The sequence below is a fragment of the Drosophila busckii genome, chromosome 2R, assembly GCF_011750605.1.
Source record: "Drosophila busckii strain San Diego stock center, stock number 13000-0081.31 chromosome 2R, ASM1175060v1, whole genome shotgun sequence".
Lineage (NCBI taxonomy): Eukaryota > Metazoa > Arthropoda > Insecta > Diptera > Drosophilidae > Drosophila > Drosophila busckii.
Genome location: NC_046605.1, coordinates 18,706,151 through 18,718,167, shown reverse-complemented (window position 1 = coordinate 18,718,167; position 12,017 = coordinate 18,706,151). Strand labels below are relative to the sequence as shown.

The window sequence follows — 12,017 nt, the reverse complement described above, 5'->3', positions numbered from 1 at the left end:
TGCATGCCAGTGTTGCCACAGACTTCCTGCAAAAAAGGATACAGGATATAGATAACAGAAATACTTTAATTGAAGTCATACTTGAATTTAGTTTGAATTATTTCAGCTGAATACATTGAAGATAACAATTCAAATTAAATATTTAAAGAGAAATGAATTCATATCAAAATGTTTTTTTTTGTAGCCCTGAATATTATAAACACTATAAGTAAACATAACCATTATCTGCATAATTTTGTTTAAGAATCTTTTGTTCTTATATACAAGTTTATAATTATAGCTGGTCTTTTTTTAAGTTTATAAAAAAATGTAAATAAATATATTTGTATGTAGCTGGGTAAGCACTTAATAATAAATTTAATTCGATAATAAATATTATGTATAATATATAATTAAGAATTATAATATAGTTTGTTTAATAATATTCAATATTGCATAATATTATAAAAATCTTATATAAATCACTTTATAAGTGCTAAACGAATAAATACATTTAGCTTAATTGATTAAAAATTAAAATTCAAATTAAATTAAAATTTTTGCATTACTTTTATAAATTTGTATATTTATATCAAATATATGCCAGCAATTCAAATAGAATTAGAAAAATCTAAAGAAATTTAAGCAACTTGCAATGCAATGCAATGGTGGGCAGCCATTTTGAAAAAGGACAAGTCCGAGCGGAAAAAAAAGCTAAAACGACAACACTGCAGCTTATCTATCTAAACAATTAAGAGTTAAGCAAACGAACTTAATTGTTGTCTGTAAGCAAAGCAAAGTGGATTAAAATATTTTGAATAACCTTTGTTTTTTACTTTAGAGCACTTTTCTAAATCCATTTCAGATTTGTTTTTCGATTATAGAAATTAAAAATTTGCAGCTTCAGCTTGAATTTTGAAGTGCATCAAGAGTTCGCTGCATTTTCATTTAGCTTGCCACTTGTTTGGCTGTCTGCTTGGAGTCCACATGCCGCACTTTTGGCCATGGCTTTGGCCAAGTGCTTGCCAAACTGTTGACCATAAACTTTAAGTTAGCTTGTTGTCATTGCTGTTGCTGTTGTTGTTCGTAAAAGTTTTAACGCGTTTTTGCTGCAAGTTTTTAGTGCGTTTGACTAAGCTCGAGTTGGTTGTATAATTAATTTGTCGAGTTGATTTCCTGGCATATTTGGCCTTATGCAGCGACACCCTCTGCCTGTCTGCCTGCCTGTCTGATTATATGATTTATAGGAAGAATATGGAAAACAATTGGCACACGCGCGCGCGCGCGCTTCATGTGAAAGTTCAAGCAGCAGCTTATGCAATCCCAAAGCCGCAAATAAAACAACATTAAAGCAAAAGCTAAAATGAGCCAGAGCCAACGGAGTCACGCACGCGCCGCAGCTGATGAAGTAGCTGACAGATTATTTTTATTGCAGCCCAGGCTCGGGATCGGGCCCGGCTGGAGCTTGTGGACTTATCACGCTGGTGCATCTCAAGCCACAGCTACAGCGATTAGTGCAAAGTTTTGGCACTAAAATAAACCAACTAATGTTGCTCCCCTCCTTGCCCCTTGGGGGTGCAGCGACTTTCACATGATTTTGATGACTGTTGTTGCAATTGAAATTGAGTTATTAGCGTAAAATATCCAACGTGTGGGCAAGGCGGGGACTGCAGAGAGGGGTTTTTAATTTGCATTGAGATAAGATAAGCTGCGAGTTGTAAATTAAAGTTCCTCATGCTGATTGACAAATGCGGCAATTTAAAACTTAATATAATAATCTTGTAATTGATAACTCAGATTACTGAACTGAGCAACTTTATGATATATATTAATACATATATTAAAATTTAAAGCTTTAATTTATATGCACTTCCAAGATTTGTTGAAGAAGAATTTCAAAAAATTGTAGCAAGAATCATAATTTACTTTAATTTTTAGGTGCATCATATATTAAGATATAAAGACAATTTACTACTAAATATGATATGTAATGTTGTTGATATATCCCTAATGTTATGTGGCCAAAGTTTGTAGCCGTAGTTCTTTTTATTCTAATAGAAAGAAATGAGCACAGAATATTTTACTAAAATGTTTTCACTGTCAGCGTAAATGAAGACAATTTATTGATAAAATTTCTTAACTGCCAGCAATATAAATTCCATTTTCTGCAAGTCTTTGGCAATCCCTTTGAATGCAAAAAGTGTTGCAAGCCTCTGCTTGAGGTTGAGCAGGCGTTGTTTGCTTATCGTGGCAGATTTATCATCTCACATACAAACAAAGCTTGGGATTTGGCCAGAAGTGTGCAGAGAGCTAACCACAGCTAACAGCTGCACACCCCCGCTCGCTCGTTCGATTCGTGTTGCAGTTGCAGCTGCAATAGGCGGAAATCTCACACAGAAAGTTGCATGCGGATGCAGTCGTCGTCGCCGATGTCTTCTCTGGTGGCGGCAAACATTCGGTGCGGAAGTTTAGGCACTAGCAAAGTGCCTGAGATGCCGGCCAAACACACTTACTTATCTGGCAGTGCCGCCTGCCGAAGTGGCAACAACATTTTGTGGCCAAATGTGTTGCTGTTGACGCTGCTCGGGGCTTGGAGTGCGTGCGATTTAATTGTTGGACAATCTGTCTGATGAATGGTCATGGTCCAGTTTTGACAATGAGCAGCCATCCAGGCTGCAGCCACTTAATTGTCGCTAAACTGTTTGCCAGATTGCCAATGTTGTTGTTGCTTTTGGTATTTTAAAACTTGGACAGTTGGTCATTTGGCTAGGAGGAGGAAATGGTTTTGGCGATGCGGCTTAGTTTAGTTAGCGCCGTTGTCGATACAATCAGTTTTGTAAATTTTAATTGAGCCGTCCAATGCTTCCTAGGATGCTGCCCCTCCCCCACCCCCTCTCCAGCTTCCAGTCTGCTGCTTGTTTGGCTGCCTTAATTGTCTGCCACTTCCCGTTTTCGTGGTCGCTGGCCGGCTGCTACGAAATCTAATTACGCCATCGCCATGGCCATCCATGTGGCCATCGCCGAAAACCAACGAGCACAGCAAATTGACAGCACAATAAACGTAGCCGAGCGAGGGTTCTGTGGGCGGCTGGGCGGTGGAGTGGGGCGTGAGGCGTAGTGGGTGGGCCTTTTGGCTTTTGAGGCTATCACACATGTGCGACAGTTTCTGATTTATGAACACAATTTCCAGTTTGACAATGAGCTGCCGTTGCCTGCTTACTTCACTCCAGCCCAACACGTTGCTTCCGACTCGTACTCGAGCTGCTGCTCGATTCTGGATTCGCCTCCGGGAGGGGAGGAAGTGCGGCTTAGTCCTGGGCTATCTGGGCGACAATGCAGGCAGCTTAGTTTATGGCACTCGCTCTTTGGCCATTGCCTGCTAGGTGAGTTATGTTAATTGAGATTTGCCAAAGGCGATAGAATAAGAAGTTGCAGCTGTGTCTCTGCCTCAGCCGCAAGCACAACTGCCTACGAGTCTAACCCGCCCAAAAGTTGTGGCTACCATTTTTCAGCACTAATCGTGCCAAAGTCACATAAAAATCACAGCCAGAGTTTTTGGCCAAAAGCTATAGGCAATGAGTTGAAATTGCAGAGGGGTTAGCGTAACTCAAGTGCAGTCGGATTACAAATATATTAGCAGCGGCTGCTTTAGGCCAAGTGTGCGCCATTTGAATTGTCAAAACACAGAGATGAAGCATACGAGAACTCAACTGAAAACTCATTTAAGGCTCCATTTCACAATCCGAGCAGCAGCAGCCAAGACAATCAGACCGAACATGTCTTTACTTTAGCTCTGCTCCAGCAGCAGCATTTGTTTGCTAGTCCGAAGTGCAGAAAGAGAAAGAGATAGATAGAGCGACAGAGATAGAGAGAAGCATTGAACGTTGCCTCTTTGGCTCTTCGAGACAATTTGCCACTTTAATTGCCGCAATTTTTTGCCCATTTTTAAGTCAAATTCACTTGATGCACAGCAAAAACAACAACAACAGCAACAACATCTATTGCTTGTGTAGAGTATTTTGGTGTTAGTTATGGCATCTGTACTAACTAGTTCAAGTGGATTGTAACTAAAAAGCAATAAGCATTGATATGCTATAGATGAGAAATCCAGCTGCTAATCATTAAAATTGTATTTATAGTACTATTTAAAAACATTTAGCTTATAACCAAATTCCCACTTGCTTACTTAAGAAAAATGCTTGCCTATTGATTTATTTCTATTAAGTTTATTATAAGTTAAAAATATGCTAAATAGGATATGCGTATGATCAAGTAGTATAGCATTTTTTGAATTTATGGAGTAGTCTGTATTCTATTCCTTTTGGAATAATTTAGCAGTTGAACTAAAACAGAATATTGCAGATTCTTACAGACTTCTTTTATTTAAATAATCTATCATTTCATCACTTTGATAGCATTGATTAATATGCTTAGAGTTCTTGACTAAACATTGTTTGTTTTCAGCTATTCAAATCAACATTAAACCGCTTGGTCAATTAAGTTTAAATATATATAATTTATTTTGCCTCTTTGGCATAATTAAATGCTTGCTCCTATTTTGAATTAAAGTAACTTCATCTAACATAAAAAATTCTTTATTTTAATTTGAATTTATTTGATTTGGTTTTTCATACTTTTCTATTTTAGAGTATCAAACCTTTGATGTGTCAAAGTGTTTTCCATTTTCAACTGTATTTGTATTTTTTTGTTCGGTTACAGTTTGTTTGATTTAACGTTATTGTTGCTGTGGCTTTTACCAACGCCTCACTGCACTGACCAAAATGGGCGCAATTGTAAATTTCTCTTTGCTCGAATGTGACTTGAAGCTGGGGCTTGACCCTGGCTCATGTGTCGCTTCCTATTGTTTCTGCCACTGCTTCTCTCTCTCTATGTGTATGTGTGTGTGTGTGTGTGCTGTAAAATGCTTTTGTAATTGCAAACAATTTGATATTAAGTACGATTTCTAATTGTGCGAATGATTGCTTTTCATTGGGGGCAGCCAGTCAGGCTGCTTCAGTCCATGTGCGTTGGCAAATCCTCACCAAATGCAAGGTTATGGCTAACGAAAATTGTAAATTGCAAAATGTATACGATATATATGTATATATAGTATTTGGCTTGTTCGAATTTATTGTTGTGCGCAGGATAATTGATAAAGTTCGATAGCAAAAGGAAATTGCTTCACATAAAACGTTTGCAATTAATAGCAAATGGTTTTATTTTTGCAAGAGACGAAAGACGAAGTGAAGTGTGAGTGAGGAATAGAAAACGCTGCAATATATTTATAAGCAAAAGCCGAGCTGTCAGGCAAAAATCCTGTAAATTAATTGACTAAAGTTAATGATGAATATGCAGGCACTAAGCGCACAGAGCTTGGGCTTGGGTTAATCAAAATGCGATAAAATAAACCAAAATCAGAGAGTGGCCATATAATTAATTAAAGTTTTATTGTGGCCTGAGCCTTTGAAGGACTTCGGAGTGGCATTTAATTTGCTTTAATAGTAAATCCTTGTTTTATATGCATGCCTTGGTTGGCAGCTAGCAAATCCGAAATCTTTTAATGCCACACACAAAACGACAAAAGTGCAAAACGGAAAACTAAAATATCACTCATACGCCGAGTGAGTGGGCCGCCCTCACAGAGAAATAAATTTATGCGCGTGTTGTGCTTGCTGGCTGCGCTTTTGGCAATTGCCAGAGATGTTCTTCCGCTCTTCGGTCTTCGCTCTTAATCTAAATCTGCATGTCAACTCAAAGACCGCATAAATCACAAAATAATCCCAAAGTAAAATAGCAATGGCAATGGCCGCAAGCATGCCCAGGAGCCCAGCTCCAGCTCCAGCTCCAGCTTCAGCACTCTATGTATGTGGGCGCATTAACTTCAATTGTCTTTGTCTGCAGCCACGCCCACCAAACAGCCCACTGATTACATTCGCCCATCAGACTCTTGTAAATTTGCCTTTAACAATTTTTGCATTCGCTTTTGCTCGAAATATCATTTGGCCCGCCCTGCTCCAACCCATGCCCAACAGTTTTTTCTTTTTTTTTGGGTCTCTGCTCACATGGCGCCTTTTACCTAGTCTGGGATTTGGCCACTTCATTTTTATCGAGACAATGTGCGGCCCAAGCCGCAAAAGTAATTCAACGCAATCGCATTCAATTTTATTTAAAATTGTTAAATCGCTTTTCACAGCAAATGGACCTCAAACATTCTGGCTAAACAGCCGAACCTTTTCCATAAGCTAAACAGCAAAGCAATAGCCGAATACTCTATCTGGCTAATTGACAGTGAGAATTTATTTTAATGCTTAAGCGTATTCGAAAGTCTCGTAACTCGTTTAAAACGCTCGACCGTGATTTGCTTTATCATTTTGCGGTGCTTGCTCATTGCTGGATTTACATTTAAGTCCAACGCCAGTTGCAACTAATGTTTATAGCATTTGTTGTTGTTTTTTATATGCAAGGCAGACAAATATTGTAAATGAGACTGCGACAAAATCATCAGACAAAAGCGACAATGAGACAAAGCGCTATACCAAAATGTATTTCTCCATAGACACACACACACACACACACACACAGATATAATGTAAAAAGCAGTTAACACACACACGCTTTAAATAAAAGGTAGTCGCTGATATGGATAAATACATGTACGTACTTTGAATAAAGCCGACACTTTGGGCTCGGCTCTTGGCAAAACAAAAGCCGCTAAACGAGTGTTGTGGGAACCTCAGAGGGCGGGCTGCCTCAATTGAAATAATTAAGTGTCAAAATAGCGCACTTGGCTGAGGATTTGGAGCGTGTGGAGCTTGGAGCGTGTGTGAGCGGAAATGAAAATGATTTTTCGTTCAAATTACTTTGGCGCTGCAATGTAAGGTGCGGAGCTAGAGCAGCAGACATAAAATGTAAACAGTTTAAAGTAATTTTAGGCATGTGCGGGCTTAAGCGAGCTTTGGAGTCTCTTTAGTAGTTAGACGCAATGCGGAGTTGGCTTAAATAGGCGGGTTGGGATATGCGCATGGGCTTAGCGCTGGATTTGGTTGCAGCACTTTTGGAAATTGATAATAAAGCATACAGACAATTGATTAAAACCCTAATATTTTACTCAAGCAAAGCTTTTAATCGGCAGGCAAGTGAGTTCAATTTAATCCACAATTTATAGCTCATGCTCATGCTTTGTCAATCATGCCAGGGAATTACTTTACTTTTATTTATTTACAATACAAGCTTTAGTTGCTTTAGTTAAGAATTATATATATAAGTTAATAAGGATATAAGAAGCAGAGAAAAGAAAAAAATTAGTTTCTAGAGCCGCTGAGTCACTTGAACCAACCTATTGGTACATTAGATTAAATCGTATTCTTGAAAATAAATAAAAGCTGCGGCAGACGGCCCAGTGCTTTTTGAAAAATATAATACGAGCTCATTCTTAATTTATATATTAATTTATTATTAACTAGTACATAAAATTATAAAATATATAATCATTTATATTTATATTGATATCTTAGCTTAAAAACTCGAAGCACTGGTTGCCAAGCTCATTGGCTATTTATTATAATTACATTGAGTCGATGGCTTTAGCAGCTAGCTCTCCTTACTAATATAATAAGTAGTTTTTATAATAACTAATCTTGTAAATATATAAATATTTTTATTTGACATTTTGAGTAAGAAATTGTAAAAATGAGCTAAGAGCTTAGCATATTTATATACATAACGCAGATACCTCCGTGGATTGTATATAAATTTAGATAAATGGGATCTAAGTGTATATATTCTAAGTGTATATATATTCTTGAACAGCAAGACATAGTGAGTCAATTTCACAATTGTCTATTTATCTGACTGTATAAAGCAGTTTGTTTTTTAAATTTAAATAGTTCTCAACAGATTTGTTTTCAATTCACTCATAAACTTGAAAGCATACGGATCCCCTCAGTTAGTTATGATAATATAAATATTTATATTTATTTATCGCTAAGCTTGTAAGGCTGATTAATTAATTTAATTTAATTTAATTTGATTAAGCTTGAGCAAAAACTCTCCCACAAACTCGCAGAATTCTTGACGGGACTCAAGCTAAAAATTGTGGATTATGCAATAAAGCTCGAGGAAACTCCGGAACACTTACTGGAAGAGTGTCTTGTGCTCTGCAGATTAAGACTTAGTCAGTTGGGGACGCACACCCTAAATACAAGCAAGATGAGTAACTTGAAATCAGGAACAACTTTGAATTTCTGCACAAAATAGGACTGGACAAGGAACAGTAGCTCATCTAACAGTAGATCTCATATACTATTTTTAATAATAAAAAATGGGGACAAGCAAGTGCATTTATCTTTATTTAATAGTACTATCTTATAAGTATGCTCAGGCAAAAGTTGTTTATTTAAAATTTTACGCGCTGTTTTTATTGAAGATTGAATTACAAACTTTTCATTCGACAAAAATGTGTGAATGCATATTTTTAATTAAATTTGATTCGCGCTAATTATTGTAAAAAAAAGAGCAAAAGTCACTTGCATGCTACAGCCTTACCTTCCTTTTGAGTCCTTTCTAACTGTTGATAATAAAGTTTGCAATTAATATTGCAGTTGCTGCTGCTGTTCGACAAGTTGATATGCCTGGCATGTTGGCTTCAGTTTTGCCGCACAGATTGTGCAATCTAAATAATTTACCGCACAAACAAACAGACACATACACACCACACACACACACACACAGAAACACGCATACACACACACAAAATAAACACTTCGTTGTTTGCCGCACTTTTACTTAACTTTGCTGGTGGCGCAACTCACACTCAACTCAACTGAAAGTGTGTGTGCCACCAAAAAGTCGAACATGGCAAACTTTGCCAATATGAGAGTGAACGAGCGTGCTCTTAGTTTGTGGGGATGGATGCACACACAAATCCTTTTGTCGACCTGCTGACCGCGCTGGAACAAAAACACACGCATGCTAAAAGTGTGGCCAGAGCTGTCGCTGATGGGGCTTTTGGGGGCTGTCAACTTGACGCAGTGACGCTTTAAGTTTTCCAAAAGTTGTTAGTCGTTAGTTGTTGTTGCTGCTGTTGTTTCTGCGATGGAAAATTGCTGGCAAAACGTTTGGCCAAGATGCTATCAGCTCAATGAACACAAAGAATGTTGCCTGCAGTGCACTTGCTACCTGCCCAGGTGGGGAGTGAGGCAGTGGCCGATGCTGTGGCTCTGGCTGTGGCAGATGCAGTCAATGCCATGCGGCAGCCGCAACACAGTTATGCAATCACAAACTTGTCTTCGGGCCACTGATTGAAATTCTTAGCCTCAGTCAGCTACCGACTTGACTTGGCTTGGCTTGGCGTACGCCTTAGCCTGGCCTTAGTAATTTTCAGCATCAGCATCAGACGCTGCTGCGCTCGCTGCCAGCTGTGCACGCTGCCCAGTTTTCATTAGAATTGTTGTTATTATTATTGTTATTATTATCAAAAGCTATCTATGCGTGCCAGCCCCAACCCCAGTCCAGTTTTTGCCTTCCCTCATTGTCAGTTGCCTGGCTTGGATTTTCAACGTGAAGTATTCATCATAGCCTTTTGCTTAGTTGCTGTGGTTGCAACACAATAAAATTGGTTGCTGCTGCTGCTGCTTCTGAAATCTCTCATTGGCTTTGCCAATAATTTATTTTCTTTCTCTTCTCCTGCTGCTGCTGCTGCTGCAATTGAGATTTTTGATTAGCTTGTTTTTGCCAGCAAGGCACATTGATTGTAAATGCTTATTGTTGATCTAGGTTGCACTACAAGTTGTGCCTAACTTAAAGTGAAGGTTGCTTACAATTTCAGTTGCTCCAACAATTTCATTGTTCGTATTTACAAATCTATAGCATGCTTCTAGGCTGGGTGTTAGTCGCAGCGCAGCGTTTTTTCCGCTATATTTGGCTATTTTCTTTATCCAAACTGCACGCAAAGCAACTGTATGCAGTTTTTATTAATTAATGTAGCTTAATAAATTGTAAAACTACTCATAGTAATACTGCTAAGGCATTTGATAATAGTTGTTAATTATGATAAGTTGGCATGTTGTCGTCTGTGAAGGTGGTCACCTTGTTGACGCTCTCTCGCTCTCTGGCTCTTATGAACTTGAATAAATTGGGCAAGCAACACTTGCGATTAGAACTTGAAACAGAGCAGAGCTTTATCATTCAATTTACATATTAAGTCCGCTTTAATTAATTAAGATATTTATATTTAAAATATATTAATTGCATTCGAACAAGTTGTCGAGTGCCGTGAGTGTACGTTAGTAGTGAAGGAATTTGATTTGCCCCCACAAATACATTGCAACGCATTGTACTAATATGCGCGAGTTAAAAATTTTCATATTAAATACAATTAAATAATGTCATTCAAACATTTTCCACCATACAAAGAAAAATATTGAAAATATTCACTCTAGGAACAATGCTTTTAAGCTTACGAAGAACACGCAATAATTAGATATAAATAATTTTATAAGTGCTATCTATATCAATAGATTCTTAATTTAAATTTATTTTTAATGAATAAAGGCTATTTCGAAAATATTTTTATTATTACAATCACCGCATATTCTCCATAGATAACACAAAAAAAATTATTAATTATTTCTTAATATTTTTACATGCAGTCATTTACCCGCAAATTCATTCATCATTAATTGAGGTTCAAAAGCTTTGAGTAACCATATTCATAACATTTTTCGAACTGTAACTCTCTCATAAGCAACAGTCGAGAGCAATAACACTTGATTCAACTTTCTGACGTTTTATTATTAAGACCTAAGCTTAGTTTTGATTGAGGCACACTTTTGGGCTTGGTATAAATTAACAGCACTAACTTAACATTCGATTGAGCTATTAACAGCTGTTAAACTAAACTAAGCTTTGATTCTTACGCACTTGAGCCAAGTTTCCTTGGTCGCTAAGTAGTGTCCATTGTGCGTTGACAGTTGTAGTTCCTCCCCCCTCCCTCGACCAAGTTCTGAGCTCAAAGTTATGGCAGCTTACAAACCAAACACATGGCAAACTTCTTGTACCAATGCCAACTTGCTTACTGTTGTTGTTGTTGTTGCTGTTGCGGCGTTGATTGAATGAAATTTGTGGCATAGCAATCTATGCGTTCGTGTGTGTGTGTGTGTGTTTGAGTTTGTATATTTACTGCCGAGTTTTGGAGTTTGTTTGCCTCGTTCGTTGTCGTCGCTTGTTAAACGTCAAAATATTTTTTCAACTGCAGTTGGCAATTGAAACTAACTGCCGAGCAGGCGTCTGTTTGAGTTTGAAAAGTGTTTGCGGTTATATCTGAAGCTTCACCTGCATGCCAGTGGGCTTAGATCACAGCGATTCACCACAGAAATTTTGCACCATTAGCGCCAAAGCCGTGACGCACACCCTACATAGCCATGACACAAACCTCAAGACTCATTTGGGTTGCTTGGCTTTTCAATCAAATTGGTGACAATGAATTTAAAATTAATTGTAATTACATGAAGAATTTCAAACTTACTAGAGCATAAAAAGTTCCGTAAATATTCCACTGCCACTTTTGTTGCTGTTGACCCATTGTGACTCCCACCCACCCAGCCACCCACGTCGCACTTCATTCTCTTTGGTGGCTGCTGTGTGTGCTTTTGACATTTTTGCGTTCATTTTTGTGTGACAAGTTTTCTGTGGTTCACTGGGGCCACTTTACGGCATGTCAGTCGCTTTGGCAGACGCCCGGCCTATTTCACACTTTTATAGAAAATTTTTGCCAATTGTTTGGCGACGCCGTGACTCCGACTCCGGACTCCGACGCCGACTCTGACTCGTGGTTTTGAGCTGCTTTATATACGTACGTACTTTATTTTTTTTTTTCGCTGTGCTTTGCCGTGCGGAAGTTTGCGCAATTTTCAAAGCGGAAATGCAATTTTCAGTTCAAATGCATTTGTCTCGAAGCGCCTGCCACGCCCCCAGCCGCACCAGCTGGGCGGCTTGCCAACATATCCAAATCGTATATCAAACGCAGAGTTGGCAGCCCC

At 38.2% G+C, this 12,017-nt stretch overlaps 1 protein-coding gene across 1 annotated transcript in view; it reads right to left on the bottom strand.

The window, feature by feature from the left end:
* The window catches only part of LOC108594703, a 36,236-nt gene extending 24,676 nt beyond the window's left edge, over positions 1-11,560 (bottom strand). The window contains exon 1 of the mRNA XM_017979844.1: positions 11,504-11,560. Within this exon, the coding sequence (XP_017835333.1) occupies positions 11,504-11,560 (57 nt within the window). The remainder of the gene's footprint in view (positions 1-11,503) is intronic.
* Positions 11,561-12,017: the final 457 nt, after the last annotated feature.